The sequence below is a fragment of the Peromyscus maniculatus genome, chromosome 14 (assembly GCF_049852395.1).
Source record: "Peromyscus maniculatus bairdii isolate BWxNUB_F1_BW_parent chromosome 14, HU_Pman_BW_mat_3.1, whole genome shotgun sequence".
NCBI classification, from domain to species: domain Eukaryota; kingdom Metazoa; phylum Chordata; class Mammalia; order Rodentia; family Cricetidae; genus Peromyscus; species Peromyscus maniculatus.
Genome location: NC_134865.1, coordinates 18,729,911 through 18,756,224, shown reverse-complemented (window position 1 = coordinate 18,756,224; position 26,314 = coordinate 18,729,911). Strand labels below are relative to the sequence as shown.

The 26,314-nt window shown below is 43.5% G+C and overlaps 1 protein-coding gene across 9 annotated transcripts in view; it reads right to left on the bottom strand.

Moving 5' to 3' along the window:
• Positions 1–26,314, bottom strand: part of Heatr5a (HEAT repeat containing 5A) — a 115,484-nt gene that overhangs the window by 17,882 nt on the left and 71,288 nt on the right. For 7 of the 9 annotated variants that reach the window (XM_076550681.1, XM_076550680.1, XM_076550687.1 and 4 more), the window contains 9 exons: positions 25,576–25,745; positions 21,353–21,379; positions 18,511–18,646; positions 13,846–14,025; positions 8,519–8,758; positions 7,181–7,362; positions 6,098–6,166; positions 2,922–3,101; positions 672–894 (listed from right to left, as the gene is read on the bottom strand). In XM_076550681.1, the coding sequence (XP_076406796.1) occupies positions 672–894; positions 2,922–3,101; positions 6,098–6,166; positions 7,181–7,362; positions 8,519–8,758; positions 13,846–14,025; positions 18,511–18,646; positions 21,353–21,379; positions 25,576–25,745 (1,407 nt within the window). The remainder of the gene's footprint in view (positions 1–671; positions 895–2,921; positions 3,102–6,097; positions 6,167–7,180; positions 7,363–8,518; positions 8,759–13,845; positions 14,026–18,510; positions 18,647–21,352; positions 21,380–25,575; positions 25,746–26,314) is intronic. The other 2 variants (XM_076550685.1, XM_076550686.1) reach the window with 1 other exon arrangement.

The following is a 26,314-nucleotide window of genomic DNA, read 5'->3' as shown; positions in this document are numbered from 1 at the left end:
ATGTGACAAAACACAGATAAATAGAAATGGGTTAATTAAGATATAAGAGCTAGTTAGCAAGAGGCCTGCTATAGGCACACAGTTTGTAAATAATGTAAGTCTCTGAATGATTGCTTTATAAGCAGCTGCAGGACTGCGGGGCTGGTGGGACCGGAGGAACCTCCCGGCTCCACTAGATTGGCAGAAGTGAAACGATATCTTAAGTTAGAGAGCGTGAAAACCACACTGGTGCACACATAGGGTATTAAGGCTACTCTGGAGAGGTATTTCCAAGTACCCTATCTTGTGAGGACAGATGACTATGACCTGGGGAATTAAAAATGTCTGGTTCTCAAGAAAAAAGAACAAAGCCAGGCATGGTGGCATATGCCTTTAATCCCAGGCAGAGAGAGACAGGCGGATCTGTGAGTTCAAGGCCAGCATAGTCTACAGAGCGAGTTCCAGGACAGCCAGGGGTGTTACATAGAGAAACTGTCTCGAAAAACAAAAACGAAACAAGAAAATTTCTGGTTGTCTACATTAATGCAACTCTTAGCTGCTTATCCCATGAATAAAAATTGTTCTGGGGGAAATGTTTTAGCCAAACATCACACACTAACAAACTACAGGAGAAATCTTGGAATAGAAGTCACTGTCACTCTAGATATTATTAACTTATTTTTCCTCCTTACCTTCAACAGGAAGCTGGGAGGCAAATTCTGCAGGCAAAGTTAAGAGAGCAAAATCCTGAAGTGCAGCAAGCCAGAGTCTGCTTAGTGTGCCCAGGTCTGCGCAGACTAAGTCAAGAAGACCATCAGTCGGAGGGGACCGACTTCGCACACTGTCTTCTGAATTAACAGTGGTCTTCAAAGTTTGTTTGTGATTTTTATGTCTTTGCACAGCAATTATGTAGACCTGTTAAAAGTTTATAATTAGAAGGAAAATCTTGTGTCTGATGAAACAATGTTTTTATGCTTCCTTGAAGACATGGGCTTGCCTTTGAGAACATCCAACTTGAAATGCACTGTGGTATCAAGAAGGCATGTAGGGCTGAAGAGATGGCTCAGCGGATAAGAGCACATGCTGAGCCATCTTCTAGAGGATCTGAGTTCAATCCCCAACACTCACATCAAGTGGCTTGGCTCTCCACTGCCTGTAACTCAAGGGGCGGCGGTGTGACTGTGTAGATCCCATGCCCTCTTCTGGCATCCACACCACCCACACATGCATGCACAGCACACACTCAAAAGACACATAACACAAAACTAGTTAAAAATAAAGTGCTAAAAATTATTTTAAAAAAAAAAGAAGGCATGTATGTATAAACATATACAGATTGTAGAAAGATAAAAAAATCATCTCTGGGGAAGAAGATTAATTGCTTAGCAATTAAGAGTACTGGCTGCTTGCAGGGGACCTATGTTCAATTCCTAGCACCTATATGGTTACAAGCTACCATCTGTAACTGAAGTTCCAGGGAATCTGACGCCATCTTCTGACCTCCACATGCACCAGGCACATATGCAGTGCAAATATATATATATATATTCAGGCAAACATTCATACACATAAAATAATAAAATAAATAAATCTAAAAAGAAACAAAACAAAACAAAACCAAACCCTCCCCTGAGCTGTCCCGGAGATAATAAATACTGGGAAACATCTTGCCAGTCTGCACTTCAACACATGGCAGCTGTAACAGCAGCACTCTGGGGTAACCTAATAACCCACCTCACCACGTGGCTGCAGACAGCTCTTTCTCAACTGAACTGCGGGTACCAAAAATATGCTTAGTAGAATTACCATTAAGCCACTATAAAAAGGTTTACTTAAATAGACTCATGGACTAAAGAATAACTTTAGTCCTGTAACTCTAAAACCTAAAAGAGCCAACTTTGAAACAAAACAAAACAAAACTCTGAAATATGTATGTTGTGTTAAGCTAAGATAATGGCAAAACTGGACAAATTTAATTCAGTTTTTATACACAGCACAGTATGAATACTCAAATACTCTACTCTAGATATGCTAATATGCTTGATTATAAGGTCCCTGTTATTGCCCCTGACTTCTCAGACAGATGAGTAGAACACATACTGGATTACTTTCAGCCCTAGTTTTGATTCTAAATGTATCTGGCTCCAGGAATTTCAGACAGGGATTAGGGGCCTCTATTACATAGAATACGTTGATCAGTCATTATCCAAGGAAAAACTAAGAGAAGGTTTAATGAAAAACAAGGAGATTTAAATTACAAATAACACCATGTGAATAGAAAGTTTTATTTGAAAATGATTTTTTGTTTGTTTACTTTTTTTTTGTCTTTTTAAGATAGGGTTTCTCTGTGTAGCTCTGGCTGTCCTGGAACTCATTGTGTAGACCAGGCTGGCCTCAAATTCATAGAGATCCACCTGCCTCTGCCTCCAGAGTGCTGGGATTAAAGGTGTGTGCCCATCACTGCCCAGCTTTATATAGCTTCTTTAATTCATAACTGCTCCTGCTTGACTCTTTAGACTGCTTTTCCAAAGTCAATTCATATATAAATAAATCTCACTTGGAATCTTTGGTTTATCTTGAAAACGGACTACTACTTAACTGGGGCACAGCTGGTCTCAGCATTTGAGAGCTGAGGAAAGAGAATCACAACTTTACTGCCAGCCTCAGCTACATGGGAGGACCTTGCCTCAAAACAAAAACAACAACAAAAACAACAAAACCCCAACCAAACAACAACCACCACCAAGGTTAGGGTATGGCTCAGACAGGCCTTCCCTACCATGTCTGGTTCAATCAAAGGACCTGAGTTCAATCCTTGGCAAACACATGCAGACTAACAAAAATCGTGCCAACAAGACTTCCGCATACTTGTATTTTACAGGCTACAGTGTTTCCGGTGTCTAACGGCTTTCATAATTCCCATATCAATGAAGAGCACTGACCTCTGCCCAGGCTTTCAGCACGGCCAAGATCTCCATGGTAGAAGCACTCTCATTATACAGGTGACTGAGAGCCTCCTTTCCAGCCTGGATCTTTGTTAGTGATGAGACAAGTAGCTGATGAACTCTGCGGAGGTCACCGAGGTCACTTACAACTCCACTTGCTATCCAGGCACTGCAAACCTGGTTTGGAGAAAAGCAAAAATTCGATGGAAAAATTCTGTAGTTCTTTGTGAGTTTAGTAGAGCCCACCCAAATCTTAGGAGGGATCTAGCCACGGAAATCATCTTTTTTTTTTTTTTAAATTTTAAATGATTTATTTATTTTTATTTTATGTGCATTGGTGTTTCGTCTGCACGCATGTCTGTGTGAGGATGTCAGATGCCCCAGAACTGGAGTTACAGACAGCTGTGAGCTGCCAAGTGGGTGGTGGGAACTGAACCCAGGTCTTCTGGAAGAGCAGCCAGTGTTCTTAACCTGAGTCATCTCTCCAGCCCAGAAATAATTTTTCTTTTTTTAACCAGGAAACCTAACAGAATGCAGCAGACAAAGAATTGAAAGCCAGAACTTCAAAACTGAGCAGAGACTAAGGCTGAAGCAATAAAACAGTGTTCTTTAGTGTGTAAGAGGAAGAGTTAACTGTGAGTCCATAACCATAAACTGCTGGATAAATGTCTGAAATAACAGTCTAATCTTGAGTGCCTTCTCTCATTATTTAAAATTAAGAGACTGTGTGGCCAACCGTGTGGTTAGTTAAAAGACCCAGACTTAACATTTAGAACCCCATGAAGCTGGGTGTGATGGTGCAGGCCTTCAGTCTCAGTGCTCAGGAAGCAGAGGCAGGTGGATCTTTGGGAGGCCAGTCTTGTCTACATAGTAAGTTCCAGGTCATCCAGAACTATACGGTGAGACCTGTCTCAAAATAAAACAAAACAAAACACTCCAAGGAAGGCTTTATTTTATTCTGCAGTGCTAGGGACTGCACCTGGAATCGCACTATGCCAGGCAAGTGTTTTTTTACTGAGCTAGATTCCCAGTCTCTAAGAAAGATTTTGATCCTACTAATCAGTTTATTTTATCTAAAACACAAACCAAAGCCACCACCACAGAGCACCATTCCCATTCCGCAATGCAGGGCCAACTACAGTGCTCACGCCCACAGCCCAGCAGTGGGAGGCAGAGGCAGGAGGAGCGGGAGTTCCAGGCCAGCCAGGCTACAGCAGGTCCAGTCCCTGAAAACCAAAGGGGAAGCTGGATGTGGCGGCACTCGCCTTTAATGTCAGTACTCGGGAGGCAGAGGCAGGAGGATCTCTGAGAGTTTGAGGCCAGGCTGACCTACACAGTGAGACCAGGTCAGTCAGGGCTGCAGAGTGAGACCCTGTTTCTAAACTAACCAACCAACCAACCTGTCACAACACTAACCAAAGGCTGTAAAATATGCAATGCCGCCTTACATTTACTAAACTTTTAGGGACTCTGCTTTTCCACATCCCATGGTAGCTCTCTTTCTAGAGAAAAATACTTTTGCCCTTGTCCATGTACAGCTGGCCTCTGACCTCCTATTTTCAAACTTTATTATTTACAAAGGCACTAAGTTAGGAAAAGCTGGACTTTCTACTGACAGGGAGTCCAAATGCACTCTTGCGATTTTGGGAGGAGGCGGAAAGCCACAGTCCTACTCAGGCACCCCATCACAAGTGCTATGCTAGGGTGCCCAGGAGCAGCGGCTGGCACTGGAGCTCCACGGGTTCCTTCCACTCATGCAGATTTTATTGACACAGAACCCTATGCTTTTGTCGTTGTTCTTCAAGAAAGGGTTTCTCTGTGTAACAGCTCTTTCTGGTTGTCTGGGAACTCTCTCTGTAAACCAGGCTGGCCTCGAACTCACAGAGATCCGCCTGCCTCTGCCTCCTGAGTGCTGGGATTAAAGGCGTGCGCTGCCACTGCCCAGCACAGAACCCCATTTTAAGTAGAGAAGAACAGCTATTGATTTATTCATTCATTTTGGGTTTTTCAAGACAGGGTTTCTCTGTCACTTTAGAACCTGTCCCTCCTGAGCACTGTGATTAAGGGTGTGCGTCACCTCCTGGCCTACATCTCTTTATCTAAATCTTGTCTCATTTGCTAAGATTTCAGGTGGTTTATGGCAAGAACACTCATACAAAGAGATGCTAAGTCTGGGACTTAGGACAAAAGTTCCTTATGCACAGTTCTCCTGATACTGATGGTACTCAAACAGTTCCAAAGTTCAACGAGGTAAAAACAAGGTGAATGCTGGGAAGGCTTCTCAGCGACAGAGCACACACTTTAGGTGGCATGCATGAGGCCCTGCACTCAACTGCAGCACCAGACACCCTTTAAAAACAATGAAAAGAAAAGGGAAGACGAAAGGACGGATGCAAGCTGTATTATGTTTATAACTTATTACTCCAGGTCACCTACGGGCTGGCCACCGAGTGCCTGCCAACGCATCCCCAGGACACCCACGGGCTGTTTCCAAATGCATCGCCCAACTCTTAAGAGACATGTAAAACATGCTTCACTTTGCTTGAAATGCCAACCTGGGCTCTCCTGGCACACCATTTTTAGTCAATCAAAGTCTAAAAGTTTGGTAACTCATAATAATGCTGCTGATAATGTGGGAAAACATTGCATACATTGCTGGTGTGAGTTTGATCTGGCAAATTCCTCTAATACACCCTTTTCGGACTCACCAATTCAGTCTATTCAGTGAAAGGACCTATACAGGATGACTCGCTGTGGCCATGTTTTTATTTTATTTTATTTTTTGGTTTTTCAAGACAGGCTGTCCTAAAACAGGCTGCCTCCCGAGTGGAGTGCTGGATTAAAGGCGCGTGTCACCACATGCAGTTGTGGCCGTATTTGTAAAGGGGACAGAAGAAACACCGACCAGCCCATCAGCATCAAGTGTTCTAGTAAACGCGACTCTCACAGCCTGGGGCACCAGGCAGCTGTGGGTGAGAAGCTGCTGTTTCCCAAATGTCAGCAGGGAAGGAAAAGGGCGTGCTGACATGACTGTGAGACTGTAAGAAGAACCTTGAGGACGGAGCTCAGGATGTAGCACAGGCTGGCTTTGGCTCATGCAAGCTTCCTGCCTCAGCCTCCCCAGTGCCTGGCTGCTCAGGTGTCTCTTGAGCTTTGCCTTTGGATCCACGTACCTGACACGCTCGGGCAGTGATGTCGGGTGGTGTCTCTGAAGTAAAGGCTGGCCGCAGAGCTGCTCCAACCTGACAAGGGATCACAAGGTACGTCAGATGTCAACAAGGGAGCACTGCTTTAACGTTATGGAAATCATCCATTAAGGACAGGTCTCACAGGCCACTACGTCTGTCTGTCCTGTATGGCAGCACATGTCCGTCTGTCCTGTAGGGCAGCACACTTCCGCCTCCAGGGAAGAGCCCCACTCCGAGAACTCTCAGTCTGTGGAGTCGCTGTGGAGCTAGTAACTGGCTCCAGAGAACCACATCTCTCAAGCCCTTTGCTGGAGAGGGGCTGTTTCTCTGTAAAGGCCTGAGTGTGGGAAGAATCATCTTGTTACCAATCAGAGGGGTGTGTGTGGGGGGCGGGGGGCGCCCAGAGGAAAGCCAGTGTGGAGAACCCCCATTTTCTTGCCCAGCTGTGTTTCTTGCACCAGCAGTTGTATGAGGGCAGAAACAAAGTGCTCAGCCTGGCCAAGCTGTTACAGTATCTGTTCCAACATGGGATTTCCGTGGGCTTCACCCCTCCTTAGGCTACATCCCCATGCACACACTGGCTCTGTTTGCTGGGAAGAGGCGACGGAGCTGGCCGACCAACTAGAGAACTGCTCTAGAGGTCTCCTGTTTCCAACCATCACAAACTGCTGTCAATCAACAGACAGGTCACCAGATGGTTCTACTTCCATCCTTGACTATTAAACACAGAAGGTCATATGCAGCACTCCAATCTAGGAGCACTGAAGGTAAAGCATGTATGCAGCCTGATTATTTACTGCTGCTGTAAATTAGAAAGGTTTTAATTATAAAATCAACCTGGAGGGTACAGCTACTGTTTTAACATATGATGTTGCTTTTACGTGGAGCTTTATAAAATGCTAGCTATCAGATTTGTCCTAAGAATGCGTGTACTTTCTGTGCACAGAGGGTAAGGGCCATGGATCAGAAGAAAGAATCTCTGTGGACTAACAGGCGACAGACAAGACCTCACAGCCTTTACCAGTGGTGTTTACAGCAACACCAGAGGCTGTAGCAGATAATGCTTACATTGGCTTGATACTGCTCCAGAATAACATGACCCGGGAACTCTGGCTCGGGGATATCTGCAAATCGTCGAATAACAACCAAGAGTGTGTCAAGGCCAGAGAGACGGAGCTGGTCACTATGGTCCGTGGCAGCCATAAAAGCCATGCGAATTAAGTCAGCAAGATGAAGCACCAAGAAATCATCTAGAAGATGGAAAATATGTACTATCATGAAAAAGAATAGGATAAACTAAGATTTACGTTATGTGACAATGTTCTCTCTGCATTTCACAGCCCACACTCTTCCTTTTAGGCCTTCCCAATTTGACTTACTGCTCTGTTCCATCCTGTGTTAATAAAATAGACTTTCAGGCTCAATTTAATGCACACGCAAATATACACAAGCCACCTGAAACGGAACAACTCTATAGACAGCTCTTCCAAAGCCCAGAGCAGAACTGCGGCTCTTTAGAATAACCGAGTGCTAGCAGTGTCTCCACAAGCACTTGGTCCAGACTGTCCGAGAAAAGCACACTAACTGTACTCCGCAGCGCTTGGGCTGTGACGAACTCGGCAGTAGTTTATTCTTCTTATGTCAAGTTGGTGACAGGGGACTTAAAAAAGTTCCATGTAGCTCTTTATATGGATTATGTTTTTTTCCACATCTTGTCAAACACAAAAATATATAAAAACAACTCTAGCTACAGAAATGAAAAATGTTAATTCCTTTCATTCCTAAAACACATTCTTGCTATAAAAATTCTGAGGAGAGAGAGAAGAAAATCATTTAACAGTGTTCCAGTAGTGCTTAGGAAATCAGCATTTATCAAGAAAACACACAACAAACTCAGTATCAGTTAGAGTACACAGTAAAAACTACCACATCTTAGTAAAGGCCAACTACAATCTTGATTTGTAGTATGGAGTCAGGGAGACAGTGAATGGCACACCGATTTTCTATCATTAGTGTCTAAAATGATATTCATCCCAAACAGGTATCAAAATAAACGCTTGCTTGAAAACTATTAAACACAACGTATATTCAGACTGGCAATACCAACATTTTGATTTACAAAAAATTTAAAATTATGTTTACTAGTATGTGTGTGTGCATGCGCACACGTGTGCCACAGTGTGTGCAAGCACCAGAAAGTGGCTCTTCTCTTCTACCTTACAGGTTCCGGGAACTGAAGCCGGAACACTTGACTACTCAGCACCTATTGAGTACAGGGCAAGTGGGAGGTGGCCTGTCCATCCAGAAGAAGGCCTGGCAGTGCTGCAGCGTCATTCAAAAGGAAAAGAAAGCACAGCAGCCAGCCCGACGGCCATCCTTCGCCTGTTCCCCTCCCGGGCCACTTACTTCTTGAATCACGTTTTTTCAGTTCTTGTGCTAAAGCAATGTCAAAATGGGCGCTGTTTGCATTCTCGCACTGGGTGATTATTCTGCAGACACAGTCGGCAGCGAAGACTCTGGTGGCCCATCGGGGGTTACTGAACGGGTGTGGTTTTCCGTCACTTCTGCTGGTCAAGACGGAGGCATCATCTCCTCTGTCTCCATCCTCCTCTTGCATTGGATCCACGCAAGTTACAGCTGTAAAATCTTTATCAAGGGGAAACATACACAATTACAATTAACCAGAAGACACAGCTATTAAAGAACACAAACACAACTCCAAATGCAGACTAGAATTACTATTAATCAGTCATACACCCTTATGATAACAGAATATAATTAGGTCTCCTAACAACTGGCAACAGTATTAGCTGTCACTCTGATCTCCAAAACAACAACAACAAACCTCAATCATAAGGCCTTACGTGGATTTAAGTTCTTGAACCTACTGAAATAGTCAGAAAACACACACACACACACACACACACACACACACACACACACACACACACACCACACTTAAATATTTCTGTTAGGACATTCACTGCTATTATTATAGTCTCAAAGTTATACTTCTAGCTACCAGTTAGGGAAATGTTTCTTATTAACCATTAACTTTTTCTTTTGAGACAGGGTCAGTGCTGGATGGTTTTGAACTCCTAGAGATCTGCCTGCCTCTGCCTGTAGGGTGTAGGGATTAAAGACATATGTCATCATGCCTACATCTGTTAACTTGCTAACTGTTAATCTTACTATCTCATATGTCAGTATTTTCAACTTGTGTGTGTGTGTGTGTGTGTGTGTGTGTGTGTGTGTGTGTGTGTGTGTGTGTATGTTAGGATAGTAAAGAACTCACTAGTGAAGTTTTACCAAAGAATACACGGTTAATAAAAAGTCTACAGAACCAGATGTGATAATGCACACTCTAACTCCTTGTACTCTGAAGGTAGACAGGCAGATGAGTTCAAGGCCAGACTGATCAGTAGAGAGATTTGCAGGTCAGCCAGGGTTACATAGTAAAGAACTATCTTAAAAAAGTAAAAAGAAAAAAAAGAAAAAAGAAAAAGTGTACAGAGATTGAAAGATAGTTTCCCAATAAGAAAGGATGGAGTCAAATCATAGAGTATTAATAAAATCAAAACACCAAAAAAACCCCAAACAGCAATGACAAACTAAACCAGACCTGCAGGATCAGAAGAGGTCAAGGTAGAATGCAGGGGTCCAAAGAAACCACCAGGAAAGGAATTAGAACCCCCCTGCTCCACATGCCAGAACCACAGAGAACAAAAGGAGGCCACAGTGAACACGGGTGCCCTCTCAGCCCCTCACACACACCGAGTGCGGTCTGCTAGAACCACAGCCTAGAACCTTGTCTTTAGTCCCGTGCCAGCAATTTGCTCCCATTTGTTCATCTCCACTCTTACACACATGCGCGGAAGAGGAACCCTGTTCACTGTTGGCAAAGCTGGTACAGACACGATGGAAATCAGCATGGAAGTTCTTCAAACGCTGGAAGAGAACTTCCAGATGGGCCAGCTATCCCACTCCTAGCTAGGCCCAGAACCAAGGACTCCATGGCCCATCTCAGAGGTTCCTGCTCATCCATGCTCACTGCTGCTCTGTCAGCCTAGCTACTCGTTAGCTGATAAATGGATGAGAAAATGTGGTATTTTATTCAGCTGGAAAGAAAAATGAAATGGTGAAATCTGCAGAACAGGCAGAACTGGAAAATATACTGAGTTGACACAGGCCCAGAAAGACAAACAGCTCATGTTCTCTCTCACAGGGATCCTGGTTTCATATTTAAGATTTGTATGTTTAATTTGGAGTGGCTGTGGCAGGTAGGAACCCAGAAAGGTCCCACAGAGGGTGACAGGAGAGCGGGACATATGGTATATGAAAGTAGAAGTGAAAAACATGGCGGGTAAAGGAGATGAAGTAGGGGCAGTCAATATTTATGATCTTTATTGAATTGTTAACTGAAGCATGTGTGTGTGTGTGTCTGTCTGTCTGTCTGTGTGTCTGTGTGTTAAAGGCCTCTGAATGAAGGTACCTGTTTAGGTATTGGATGATACTGCTCCTAGAAGCCATGGGCTACTGAATGGAAATCCAGTGTCAGGCATGGGATCCTTCTCTATGAGTTGTGGTCAGGGAGGTGCCAGAGGCAAACAAAATGAAACATTTTTGATGAAACACAACTGAGTCAGGAACCTCAGGGAGCACAAACGTGAAGTTAAAAAAAGAGCTGGGCATGGTGGTGCACACCTAGGATCCTAGCACTGAGGGAGTGGAGGCAGAGAGAGCAGAAACAAAATTTAAATAAGAAAGACAGTAGAAAAAAATTAATGTAATTATGAACACATTTAAGGAAATTAAGTTTTTTGAAATAGGGTTTCATGTAGCATGGGCTGACAATGAATTTGCTATGTAGCTGAGGATGAACTTGAACTTTGAACCATCCTGTTTCCACAGGATTAGAGGTGGTCTTTTCTTCTTTTTCTGGGGCTTGAACTCAGGGCCTCACATGTGGTAGGTAATCCCCTATCACTGAATTAGATCCCAAGCCAGAGCTACATTTTCTTTTAAAGCAGAAGTCCTCATTAAGTCTTAAGTTGTAGACAGTAGATGGTATGAGGACCAACCACTAAGTCAAATCAGACGAAACAGGACAAACCCTCTAGGAATTCCACAGTACTTTTTCCTTCCGCATAGACCAGAGACCTCTGTCAATGAAACTGGAAGGTACTGAAACTCTGTGAGGATATGCAGATTTTAAAGGTAAACAGATGAGGTAAGAATTGAATCTGTGTCTCTAGGTAAGTTACCCATCTCTTCAAGCCAGCTTTCTCTTTGGGAAAAAGGATAATCCAGCCTATTCAGAGGGTGAGTTAAAAGATTAAGTCAGATTTAAAAATTACTTTTCAGGCTGGAGCAATGATTCAGTGTTAAGGACACTGGCTGCTCTTCCAGAGGACCCGGGTTCAATCCCCAGCACCCACACAGCAGCTCACAACTGTCTGTAACTCCAGTTCTAGGGGATCTGACATCCTCACACAGACACACATGCAGGCAAAACACCAATGCACATAAAATTTAAAAAAAAAAAATCACTTTGGCTGAAATGAAATTTGCTTTTTCTCTTCTCATTTTCACTTAAATTAAGAAGACACAGTTTAAGACCTCAAACATTCTTTTTATTAGGCTAAGGCATTAGTCAAGTAACATGATTTTCAATACTATTGAATTCTTTAATTTCATTTTTAAACTTCTTTTTTTTCCTAAGGCAGGACCTCTTATGTTTCCCAGGCTGGCCTCGAACTTGGCTAGGAAGACATTTAACTTCTGATCTTCCTGCCCGCTTCTCCCAAGTGCTGTGATTACAGGCACATGCCATCATACCAGTTTTGTTTGTGTTTGAGGTGGTCTTACATAGCCCAGCCTGGTCCCGAACTCACTATGCAGTAAGAATGAGACTGGTTTGAGTTCTTGATCCTTCTGCCAGGATCTTCACGGAGTGGGATCACAGGCATGCAGCCCACACTTGGCATCTGTAATGCTATTCTTGGTTGTGAACTTGACTACATCTGGAATTAGCTAAAACCCGAAAAAGGAGAGCACACCTGTGAGGGATTTCTGTTTAATTCAAAGAAGGAATATCTACTTCTAATCCAGATCTTTGAGGTAGGAAGACAAGCCTTTAATTGAGATCTATTTGGGCCATGTCTTCTGCTGGCAGCCTATATAAGGACACAGAAGAAGGAAACTTCTGCTCCTTCCCTGCTTGCTCTCACCTTGCTAGCAAGTCCATTCCTTCACTGGCATTAGAGCTACTTCTTTGGGATTCCAGCATATACTGTAGACTAGCTGAAACATCCAGCCTCACAAACTGAGCAACTACCAGATTCTTGGACTATCGGTTCACAGGCTGCCATTGTTGGATTAGCTGGACCACAGCCTGTAAGTCATTTTAGTAAATTCCCTATGTAGATATACATATATAGAAATTCATTCTATAAGTTCTGTTACTCTAGAAAACCCTGACTAATACAGCATCTAACACCATTTGAAATTAACTTTATTAACTGTGGAGAGACCAGACTGCTCAAAATGTCAACTATTGGGTGTTGGTAGGTACTGTTAGCTCATTGTCAATCGCAAGGCCTCAGTATCACAAAATGTCAACTGCTGTGGGACGGTCTGTATGTCAAATTGCTCTGATTGGTCAATAAATAAAACACTGATTGGTCAGTGGCCAGGCAGGAAGTAGGTGGGACAAGGAGAGAGGAGAATTGGAGGAAGCAGAAGGCTGAGGCGGAGAGACACTGCAGCCGCCGCCATGACCAGCAGCATGTGAAGACGCCGGTAAGCCACCAGCCACGTGGCAAGGTATAGATTTATGGAAATGAATTAATTTAAGCTATAAGAACAGTTAGCAAGAAGCCTGCCACGGCCATACAGTTTGTAAGCAGTATAAGTCTCTGTGTTTACTTGGTTGGGTCTGAGCGGCTGTGGGACTGGCGGGTGACAAAGATTTGTCCTGACTGTGGGCAAGGCAGGAAAACTCCAGCTACAGTCAACTATGGTAACTTTTCTATTATGTTGACATGTAGCAATCATTTATAATACATGCAAAAAAATGGTATAACTATGTGGCGGTTTGAAAAAAAAAATGGCCCCCATAGGCCCATAGAGAGTGACACTATTAGGAGGTTCGGCCTTATTAGAGTAGGTGTGGTCTTATCAGAGGAAGTGTGTCACTATGGGGGCGGGCTTGGAGGTCTCATATGTTCAAGCTATGCTCATTGTGACACACAGCCTCCTTCTGCTGCCCTGCGAATCAAGATGTAGAACTCTTTTTTTTTTTTTTTTTTTTTTTTGGTTTTTTGAGACAGGGTTTCTCTGTGTAGCTTTGTGCCTTTCCTGGAACTCACTTTGGAGACCAGGCTGGCCTCGAACTCACAGAGATCTGCCTGGCTCTGCCTCCCAAGTTCCAGAAAAGGCGCAAAGCTACACAGAGAAACCCTGTCTTGAAAAACCAAAACAAAACCAAAACAAAACAAAAAAAAACCCAAATTGTTACAGAAAAAAATTAAGACAAAAACAAAACAAAACAGCCTAATCATTACATTTATGCTGTGCAAAACCAAGACAATTCTAATCAGACAGAGCAGCATCTTCATTTGAAGGGAGCAGTGATCACACAATAACTAACATAAGCAGTTAAGTGAACCAGTTGTCCGTGGCAAACCATTCCCTACTAGGTTTCTTTCCTCTGGTTTCACTGTTGTACTCACCGGCCGATGCAGCTAGCACATCTTTACAAAGCTTTAACCAAAGGGAGAGCTTTTCCACTGCCATGGACGTCAGCATGTGATGTAAGGTCTCTCTGATATCCTGGCATAAGCTTCTGTCTGTCTCTTTATCTAGTAAGGCCAGCAGCGCCCCTTCAAGGCCCACTTCTCTGATGTTAGCATCTGGCAAGAAGAAAACGGAGGATGTAAGCCATACAGGAAACGGAACTGCCACGTGAGAAGCACACATGTTCAGTGGTTACTAAACACCACACATCAATGTACTTCAAAGGTTAGCCTAGATGCTGTGCTTCATCTACTGAGGCTGAGATTAAGTCACAGCTGACCTCTGGGGTTACTGACAATCCTGTACAGCCATTTAAAAAAGGAACCTTAGTACCTCTTTTAAGAGTTAAGGCTATCAGGCTATCCAGACAGTTCAGTGGATAACGAGCTCGACAACTCTGGAACCCACACGATGGAAAGCAGAGAACCAACTGACTACTCTGACTTCCACATGTGTGCAAACCCACACACAATAAATAAACGCAACGAAAATTTAAAAAGTTAATGTCACCTTAATTAGGCAAATACATAGTATCTAATCAATGTAATCAATGTTCAACGCAGCAATATAGGATGTATACATATCCTCCTGCCTCAGTCTCCCAAGCAGGTAAATTACAGGCCTGTATCACCAAACCCAGCTAAAGAATCTAAATAGCTTAAATTAGTATGTATGTGTACACACAGCACAAGGCACATGTGTGGAGGTCAGATGATCACTTGTGGGTCCTAGAAATTGAACTCAGGTCATTAAGCTTGGCAGCAAGGACCTCACCCTACTGAGCCATCTTGCTGGTCCCTTAAATTAAACAAATTAAACAGAAAACAACTACTGACTGGTGATTAGAGTTCCACTTCTGAGTTAACGTACATCATTATACAATATTCCCACCGAAGAGTATAAAGCAACTCAGAGGAGCAAAATAGCTCCAATCCAGCATCTACTTCCTTTAACTCTGAAACATCAAAACCCAGTACAGTGTCTCTTTAAGATTGGCATTAATGGGGCCTGGAGAGATGGCTCAGCGGTTAAGAGCACTGTCTGCTCTTTCAGAGGTCCTGAGTTCAATTCCCAGCAACCACATGGTGGCTCACAACCACCTGTAATGAGATCTGGTACCCTATTCTGGCCTGCAGTCAGAACACTGTATACATAATAAATAAATCTTTAAAAAAAAAAAAAAGCCGGGTGGTGGTGGTGCACGCCTTTAATCCCAGCACTCGGGAGGCAGAGCCAGGCGGATCTCTGTGAGTTCGAGGCCAGCCTGGGCTACCAAGTGAGCTCCAGGAAAGGCGCAAAGCTATGCAGAGAAACCCTGTCTCAAAAAACCAAACCAAACCAAAACAAAAAAAAAAAGATTGGCATTTATGAAACTGTTTATATTCTACAAGTAGAATTCTCTTTTAAAGATCAGAAGGAGCAGTAGGGATGCTTCAGATTAGCAATAAAAGGCTATACTAACGTTAAGACAGCCATAGACTGGGGCTTCAGGACTGTGAATTCAGGATGCTACTAAGTCACTGCCAATCTTCAATCTTCCTGGGTGGGAAAATAGGTTGTGGCATGGAAGGCAAAGCCCTTCTTGGGAATGCAAGCTGATGTATGTAGACTTAACTGTGAGGTCTACAGCCCGCTTTGAAATGACATGACAAAAATTAATGCTGTCAATATGGATGGAGACACATATAAAACGAGCATTATAATATATTAGATAAGGCGAATTATATATTCGCTGCACAGTTCTTTCAACTTTTTAATAAGTATCACATATTAATTTTTTATTTAAAACATTTTTAATATTTATTTTTTATGTATGAGTGTTTTGTTTGCATGTATGTATATGTACTACATGTATGCCTGGCACTTATGGGTGCCAGAAGAGGGCACTGGATCCCCTGGAACTGGAGTTATGGATGGCTGTGTGTCACCACGTAAGTGCTGGGAACTGAACTTGGATCCTCTGTAAGAACAAGTGCTCTAAACTGCTCGCCATTTCTGCAGCACCGAGTATTAAACATTTTAAAAGGAATAAGACAGCGAGTTCTTCACTATATTTTTACTCACATAGCTGATGTAGTATTTTATTTTTTCCTGACCAATAAGCATTTTAAAAAAATGTTCAAAAAATTTAAAGCAAACGGTAGGTGCTGGAGAGACGGCTGCACGGTTAAGGGTGCTTGCTGCTCTACCGACGACCCGGGTTCAGTTCCCAGCACTCCCTCGGCAGCTCACAAACGACTGTAACTCTGGTTACAGATGCGCGCTCTCACATGCATACACACAAAATAAAGCACAGTAAGTACATCTTTAAAAAACTGCCAGGGAGTCGGAGAAGGGGTGGTGGCCCATGCCTTCAATGTGAGCACTCAGGAGGCAGAGGCGGGAGGATCCCTGTGAGTTCCAGGACAGCCTGGTCTACAGAGCGAGTTCCGGGACAGCCAGAGCTGTTACACAGAGAAACCCTGTCTGTTGACCTCCTAACTACTCCCTTTTACCCCCCCCCCCTCTCTGTGTGTGTGTACAGCTTACACTTACACATCACAGTACATCATCAAAGGAAGTCAGGACAGGAACTCAAACAAGGCAGGAACCTGGAGGCAGGAGCTGATGCAGAGGCCATGGAGGGGAGCTGCTTACTGGCTTGCTCAGTCTGATTTCTTATAGCACCCAGGACCACGAGCCCAGGGATGGCACCATCCACAATGGGTGGAGCCCCCCCATCAATTACCAATTAAGAAAATGCTCTATAGGCTTGCCTACAGCCTGATCTTATGGAGACATTTGTCAGTTGAGAGGTTTCCTCCTCTCAGATGACTTTAGCTGTGTCAAGCTGACATGAAACTAGTCAGCACACATGCATACAATGATTTTGATCATATTCACCTTCCTACTCTTCCCCCTAATTCTTTCCAGATCCACCTTCACCCAGCACAGGTTTAATGTACTAACAGAATAACCTAAACTGGAAAGACTTTGACAGTAAAACACATTATGGACCTGAAAGTTTGAAGCTGGGAGCTTTGCGAAAGCTGTGACTTTCTGAAAGTATGATAGTATTTTGGAAATTATACATACAAGAATGGGGTAACATTATTACTTACAGTTAACACTACATGAAGTTTGAGTTACTTTTATCAGTTTTAAAATGAAGGGATATGGGTCAGGAATGTGGCTCAGTGACAGAGCCCTTGCCTAGAATGCCTGAGGCTCTCTGGGTTCAATTCTTAGCACTGTACAAAATAAAACTGGATATACATTTAAATTTTACTGGGGCTGCAGAAAAGGCTCTGTGGTTATGAGCATTTGCTGCTCTTCTAGAGACCTGACTTTGCTCCCATCCACCTACAATTCTACCTGCAAGGAATCTGATGTCCTCTTCTGAACTCCTCAGGTACCCTCACGTACAAATACCCAAACACAGGCACACATCTGCATGCATAATTGAAAAAGAAACCCACAAATTTTACTGAGCAATGTTGAGTTCTGCTCTACAATGGAGAAAGGACAAAAAAAATCTTTTAACATATAGCAGGACTCATCTCTGTTTTGTTAAATGTTATTTTGGTGGAAGGCAAGCATGCATGAGAAGTTACTTTAGGACAAAATCTAATTTCTTTTACAAACTCTTTAAATGTGTGTGTGCTTAGTGGTGTTGGGCACAACTGAGCACGCATGGCGGGCAAAGGACAATTTGCGGGACTCAGCGTTTCCTTCCGCTGTATGAGTTCTGAGGACCAAACCTGGCTCCACAGGCTGGTGGCAACGGCCTTGAGCCAGACAGCCTGCTGCTGTGAACAAACCTTGATGTCAGCCCGGATCCTTGATCGACCAATGAAGGGCTGTCAAAACAACTCATGGAGACAGCTCGCTGGGCCAAGAACTGAAAGGCATTTCTCACAAGTTCTCACATGAGGTGGACACTGCTAGTTAGCTCAATTTGAGAATCACTGCTCTAAGCTGCTGCGGTCACAAGGTGAAATGGTAACGGTTAGAGGTTATTTTTGCAGCGGGTTTCCAAGACCCTACGCATTAACATTTACTAAGTTTTTTTGGGGGGCTGTTTTTGTTTTTGTTTTTGAAGACAGGGTTTCTCTGTATATCTCTGGCTGTCCTGGAACTAGCTCTGTAGACCAGGCTGGCCTCGAACTCAGAGATCCGCCTGTCTCTGCCTCCTGAGTGCTGGGATTAAAGGCGTGCGCCCTCACTGCCTGGCCTTTACAAGTTGTAGTGGTGTGAAAGAAAATGGCCCCCCAAAGGAGAGGCATTACACAGAGTGGCCTTGTTGGAGTAGATGTGGTCTTGCTGGAGGAACTGTGGTACTGCCACTCAAAGGCAGGCCTTGAGGTCTCATATATACCGCCCAGTGTCTCAGACCACTTCCTGTTGCCTGTAAGATGTAATGTTCTCAGCACAGCTACAGCACCATGTCTGCCTGCACTCTGCCATGTCCCACCATGATGACAATGGATTGAACCTCTGAACTGCAATCAAGTTACCCCAATTAAATGTTTTCCTTTATAAGGAAATAGAAACCCTAAGACACTTAATATTTAAAAATACATGTATACATGGAAATTCTTAATACTGAAGAAAAGAATCACCCGCAGCCAGGTCCCTGCTGTCCCTGGCCAGCAGGACAGCATGCTCTGAAACTTCAGCCGCTTCTCTCTGCACCAGCTGCCGCAAACAAGCCAGAACTGCTCTTCTCAGCAACAGGTAGGGGGAGCACAGATTCACCTGAAAGACGAGATGTGGGGAATGAAAGCTAAGAACGATTCTGTCTGGGTGGCACTCAGTAGGTCTAACACACATGACTCTTGGTGGCACTCAGTAGGTCTAACACACATGACTCTTGGTGGCACTCAGTAGGTCTAACACACATGTCTCTTGGTGGCACTCAGTACATGTTCACTGGACTTTCTTCTGGTTCTATTTAGCTCATTAGTAGGCTGGACACAATTTATCAAATACAGCTAGACTTTTCCAACTGTTCCTGAACACAGTTACAAGTAGAAACAGCTCAAGGAACAACACGCACACTAAGTTATGTACTATACATATACACACACTCAAGCAAAGGCTTTGGCAAGGCTGGCAGACCAAGGACCTGGAGAAAGACAGTTCTGAGATAAGGAAGCACAAGGGAAGGCAGGCCTCCCACCCTGTCCGCATGCAGCGGTGCTCACGGTTCTCCATGAAACAAACCAGCAGCCACAGTAACGCAGGCAAACGGGGCAGGCACGGGTCAGCCCGGAGCTCTGGGGTCAGAAAGCCGCAGGGGGAGCCCTCGTCTATCACCTGCCGGCTCTGTGACCCTGGGCAAGTTGTTCAGCCTCTCTGGGTCTTAGCCTCCACAGAACGACTGCCAAGTTAACACCGAGTGCCACGCCCCGTGCTGACCCCAGGGCCCACAAACAGGGACAACCAGTGTTTATGGGTGTGGCTCCTCATGACAGCATTTCACTCAGAAGATTACAAAGTATACTTTCAAATAAATCTCACCCAGAAAAAATGATCAGAAACATTCTTTAAATTAAAAAAAGTTTTCAAAAATGACTTCTTTCTTTTTAATTTATGCGCACTGGTGTTTTGCCTGCACATATGTCTGTGTGAGGGTGGTGGATCTCCTGGAACTGGAGCTACAGACAGCTGTGAGCTGCCACGTGGGTGCTGGGGATTGAATCCAGGTCCCCTGGTGGAGCAGCCAGTGCCACTGAGCCACCTCTCCAGCTTCTCACAAAAAATTCTCCAGTAACACTGAAAAAACAGCAACTTTTACATCCATGTCTACATCCATGTAACATGTGTCTACAAAAAATACATGTAAATCACAATGGGTTTGGCAGCAGCTTTATCTGTAGCAAATGATAAGCTTGGCAGTGTACTTCAAATAATCAACTGTAAGTTAGAAGTTTCTAGATACCAACTTCTTAACTTTTTTGTTTTGTTTTTTTGAGACAACAAAAACAGACAGCCCTGGCTGTCCTGAATCTCACTCTGTAGTCCAGACTGGCCTCGAACTCACAGAGATCCGCCTGCCTCTACCTCCCGAGTGCTGGGATTAAAGGTGTGCGCCACCACTGCCAGGGTAATTTTTTTTTTCTCTGAGTGGGAATTTTGCTATGTAGCCTAGACTGGCCTTAAACTCACAATTTTCCTGTCTCAGCCTCTTGATTATAGACATATACTATCGTGGCCTGATCCTGGACACAAATTCTTACTTAATGATCTCCTAAGTAATATAAAATTTAGGGATATAAAATTTATTTCTCCTTAACTAGGGTAACAAAGACCAATCTGACGTGGCCTACAATAATTTACATGTTTTTTTTTTTGAGGAGTGGAAGGATTGGACCCAAAGCCTCACAGGTGTCTTCCATGGCTTCCCTTAGCCCACTATGCGTTGTCATAGTGATTTTCAAGTTAAAACTGGACCAACATGGCACAGCTATGACAGAGAGCTGGTGATTTGGGATATTTGGGAAGAACAGGACTGAAGCAGGTGAATTTCTTGCAGAAAGTGAGGCTAAATTTTAGGAAAAACAAAACGGGTGGTGGCAGGTGCTGTCCACTGTATAAGGAACACTTGCAAAAAAGGCCGGGTTCCAAATTTATGAGTCAAAGCTATCGGGTAGGTCATCAGTGAAACACAAGGCGGAATCTGCTTTGCAAGTCTGTTCTGTTAGACATCCACCTTTCCCACTCCAAAGTGGAGGGAGTAGAACACCATTCACAGAGTCCTCACGGTAATGCCACCACAGTCAGGTTTAAGACTTCTATTGTTAGAAACTACTCTATGGGGTCACACAGAAGTTCAAACATAAAGAGCAAGTCTACTCGTGCCCAAGATTACTGTTGTAGTTAATGTCAATGATTAAAAACAGCATTCTACATGAAAAATTTAAATAAAAATGAATAATCCATTAGTTATTTTGACTGGAAGTTTACAAGCATGTAACACAAGGAAGGTGCAGCATCCATCAGTTAAGCAATCCTTTAAAAAGAAAAGCATGCTTAGAAGTACTCTTCATGGGTTTGATAAGGAGGTTGGGGGCTGTCACACCGAGCAAACGGGAGGCCTCCCGTCTCCACGTCATGCTCCAGCATGTCAACTAGGAGGAGGAATGGAGGCGGGGTTAGAGCAGGCAGACAAGGCAGGCAGAACACAGACAGCAATCAGACCATAAGCACGATGTCCTTCTGAAATTAGTGTATTAACGAAAACATTGCAAACTTTAGTGCAAGGAGCAAGTGCACCAGCTAGAGAAGGTTAGGAAGGATGTGTTGGCACTAGTATTAAATAAACACCAAGAAACATGCTATGCATACTGGATTGTGCATTGACGGTTAGCTTTAAACACAGAGAAACATCTGCAACCAAAAACAATACGAAAAACAGCACTGCAAACCTCAACAAAGTTAGGAGTCGGGTCAGGGACCTACCAACACAGAATTATCCAACAAGATCTCCTGCACAAAAAACAAATGACAGACCGGTCATGACAAAATCCAAAGATAAATATCAGGACGACTACGACAACAATCAGCTAAGCATTCAAATATAAAGGCTGAGGGTTAGCCTTCAAATTGGCTTAGCTTCAATCTAAAAACACAGTTACAAACATTTTATTTTCTAACTTGATAAAATAAGAGTTGAACTAAGATCTTGAAAACAGCTGAATTACAAATTTCAGGATGTAAAGATGTGAACCAGGCAGGGACTGAATGTCCACCTGACTAATGAGGCTTTCCTTGAAGCTCTTCTTATGCCTCAGATCCAAAGCAGGCCCAGCAGACATACCTGTGGGAGGAGCAAGCTGGGCTGTGCTTACACAGTTCACCTCAGCACACGTTAATTACAGATTTTTTGATTTTAAAACAGAGTGCTCAGAACTGCTAGTGCCGCTAAGTCCAAGTTCAGACAGAATCGAGACAGTGTGTAGTTAGCAGGGAGCCTTTGGTGTATGATTACTGCCCAATGATGACATACAATTTCTTTACTTAGGGAAATACTGTAAAATACAAAAAACTCAATCTATAAATTTAGAATAAATTGCTAATCAAATTATTAAAATATTCTAGTATAATATAATGAAAACCATTTTAAAATATGATTTCTATTTTAAATGTCACAGGCTCTGATTTTCATGCGTAGCCTTTTTTTGGAATGAGAAAGGAAAAGGTAATAAATGAGATCTTATTCGTCATGGATTAGTGGGTGTTAATCTTACTCTGTTTCTTAGTAAAGCGAGACCACATACCAGGCAGGGAGACTTACTCTCCATTTAAATACAGGAGCACAGCTATTTTCTTAAAGTCAGATCAACTTGCAATAGAATGGAATAGTTTTTTCAGTAACTGAGTTCTGCAAAAAAATTCTTCAGATGTAGAAATTAATATCATGGGAGAAATTACCTTTGAGTGGTGAAGATAAAAATCTTTTCCCTTGCTGTTCCCCCTAACACATAACAGACTCATACCATAGCTAGCTATATCATCTTTTTAAAGTTTTATATGGCAGTCAGCATCAATAATTAATATTATGTATTGCTTAAGACATGTCAATGCTATTTCAACGTGTGGTCCATGGGTCACTACGTCAGCATCCATGTACTCCTGGATTTAACAAATGAAGTAGCTGAGCCTGGAAGAGGTTATAGGAGATCACCCAACTAGGAAGTGATGAGAGCATGGCTATGATCAGGCCACAAAATTTTCAAGGGCAGTAATAAAATAAGGAAGAGTATCGGAGACTATGGGGGTCCAGCCCCTCGATAGTCCCCTCCCAGGGTCCGGGAAGAATCTACAACCAGCTGATAATTAATCTTTGATGAAAAGAAATGAATCTATGTTCACAAAACTCCTTAGTCCATATACTTTATTATTCTGTGAGTTATAAGCTTACATTCTGCTCTCATATTTAGGTCATCTTTAGCCTGATTTCTCTCTACACTTGTCTGCAATCCCCTCTAAGTTCTATCTTAATTCCTTCATCTAGTTCTGCCCCTTCTAGGTTCTCATCCATCTTGTTCCTTCCCATATCATCTCCTCTCCTGTCTCCTTCTCTCTCATCTGGCTCTTCCTCATCTTCCATCTCGTTCCTCTAATACTCTCCTGTAGCCCTTCAATCTACTTCTTCCCCATCTCAGTTTGTTCCTCTCAAGTTCTTACCCATCTCGTTCTTCCATTCTCTTCTCCTCTCTCTGTCCTCTACTTTACAGTTATATATCTCCCCAAAATCACAATCCTCCCCTCCACCCAGGACACTCAGCCTGAACTTCCTCAGGCAGTGATTGTCCACTATCAGGATCAAATGGAGGGTTGATAAGAATTACAAAGAGGGGCACTAGTTGTTAATTACCATTTGTGACCCAAAGGGGAAGTGACTAATGAATTAATTAAAGGCTAAATATGGGTAATATCTAAGAAGAGGGATCTTACGTGCACAACTATAATCTTAAATGTGTTTGGTAAAAGATGTTAAAAATCTATAAGTTGCTAGGTCAATGGGAGAAAATAAAACTGTCTTCTTTTTTCCTGTGGCTCCTATCTGTCCAAGCTGTCTGCCGTTTTTCTGCAGGGTGGGGGAAAGTGTGCTCAGTTTCTAGGCAACCTGTGTACAGCCTCTGGTGATAGTTAAAGGGAGATCTGGAACTGGAGGTAAGGTTTGGGAAAGGAGGAAATTAAGCTTAATTAGCACATCCGCCAGGCCTTCTCAAACAGGTAGCCTGGATGCTTAAGTCTGTTCTTAGAGAGTACAGAGGTATCTCTGATAAGGTACTTTCCTCCATCCAGTGATGGACCTGGTCAGATGCTACCAATAGTGATAATTACAGGGAGGCTTGAACTGGGAGTTCTGGCTGAGCATAGCTGTTAGCACAGAAGGTTATCTAAATATTCCTAGAAGTGGTTGGGTAAGTAGTTAGAGGTCTATAAAGTTAGTAAGGCTGTAAGAAAGGAGGGGTCTGATCTAAATTGTGTAAAGCTATTACTTAATGTCTACCTGACCTAGGCGGTGTCCCCTTGTGGAATTTACCTTAAGTCAGGAGACTCGCCTGTGGGTTGTTATCACTATTAATCCTTGGAAATTGGATGACCACCTGGGTGATGTCTCCTTTAGTCTTTGAAAGTGGCTAGGGGAGATATCTGATTCCAGAGAAAGCCTTTCCTGAGGCTGTTCTCCAAATGCCTGGAATGTGTATGTCTAGAGAGTGATCAGTCCACATTGTTAGCCCTTCTTAGGGAAAAGTCAATTGGGAAAACTATGAAGGCACACATGATTTTCGTAACAGAATACAGCTGATATATAACAAGCCAAGTAACACCAAAAACTCCTTGGGATTTGGCTTCCTCTGGAGGAATTCCCTGATTCCTCCAGGTAGTGACTTTGCCATAACCAGCTGAGTTCTTATGATATTCCTGCGGCCCGCAGCAGAAGAGGGCAATTGGGCAAGGAATTCAGGAGAGAGATTACACTAACCCACGACTATATTCGGTAAATTGCCGACGCTGTGGTCCTCAGACTATCTTTTAAAGACTTACTTTAATGATACAAAAGATGGGATAATTTGACAGTTTTAGATGCACCTTTTAAGTTCTGAAATGCTACATATTTTGCCTCAAGCTATAAAATGAAAGGACTTCCCAAATGTTTGTCCAACAGGCTGTCACTATGATACGTCACCTACAGCATTATTCATGCTGGAGAACGTCACAATCAAGCTAAAAACAAAACAGTAATAGACAACACCCCTCCAACAAAACAGTAACAGACAACACCCCTCCAACAACAAAAAGAACCCACAAATAACATCTTAGGCAGGTTTACAATTTTGTGTTGGACCGTGTTTGTAGATCTTCTGGGACTCAACTTTAGTGGCAAGTCTCAACAGACACTGGAAAATCATCCAAGTGAAGACGGTTTATGAACCACCTGACGAGAACTTCTGGTCGGCTGGCTTTACTTGTCTACATTTGTTAGCTACATTATAAGACCCAGATATTGACGTGTTCCATACAAATGCTAAGGAAAGGTACTTTCTCACTCTCTCTCTGTGGATTGTGTGTGTGGCCACCCCAGGAGCCGTGGAGGTCCTAAGATGGCTCCCAACGTCCTGCTCTACTGCTCTCTGCCTTGTTCCCTGGGCTGGACGTGTCCGTGTCGCTGGTGGCCTGTGAGCCCCCAGGACCCAGCTGTCTCCGCCCTGGTCACAGCCATGCTTGCATGTGGGCGCTGGGCGCTCAGCTCAGGCCCTCCTGCTCACACGGCAGGCACTCTTACCCACTGAGCCGTCTCCAGACTCCCTTATCCACCTGGGACAGGACTTCTGAGGATGAAACGAGAGCAGGAGGGCAAGGAAGACAGACAGGACACACAGAACACCCGCAGGTCCCCCAGCACGTACACAGACTTCCACAGTACAAGCACTCAGTAAGTGTCTCGAGTCATGACTAGATACGCCAGGATGTATGTTCAACGCTACCGGCAGGAAAATGAACCCATGTACGAGAGGCTGAGAGGTTGATATATGAAAGTGGTCCTTCCCCTTTCTAAAACAGACTACAACCATACATAGAGCTTACTTTGTACGTAGTCTAGGAAAGAATCCATTTGGAGTAAACGCAAGTCTCAGAAACTAGGAACACACTTCTACTTTCATACTCACACAGAGGCAGCTGACCAGGCTAGACAGGTTGACATGCCGTGGAGCAAACATGTGAAGCTGCTGAAGGCAGGAGATGGCCTGAGCCTGGACCAGGCAGCCTGGGTTATCCTGCATCACTGCACAACCCAGCAGACAGGAAGTCCTTAAGGTGGACACGGAAGTATTGCTACCTGAAATCATTAAAAGCCAAAAGCTGACGTCATTAAAAACCAGTGGCCTATGAAACCACTCGTCTCTCTTTAAACATATAGAAGGTGTTAACGTTCATTAAAATTATTTCATAGATTTGTCAAATAAAATTTCCACCACAGAAACAGAGACATGGACTGGGGTATGGGTCAGTGGCTAAACATGTGCTTAGCATGTGGGAGGCCTTTTGTATGACATACACAGGCACACACACATACATACACACAGCAGGGGAAGAACAGTAAGGTGTCACACTGAGAGATTATCTTCTTCTTAAGCCTTTTTAAAAAAGGACTCTTTACTTATTTTGTGTGTACCTATGTGGGTGGGTGAGCACATAGCCGTGTGTGTGTGTGTGTGTGTGTGTGTGTGTGTGTGTGTGTGTGTGTGTAGGGCACAGGACAACCTGGCAGGAGTTGGCTCTCTTCACCACATGGATCACAGGGCTCAAGCTGGGGGTTTGGCAAAAAGTGCCTTTGTCTGCTGAGCCATCTCATCAGCCCAGTTAGTTTGTTCTAAATGAAGTGTTTATTGGAAGAATCCAAAACTA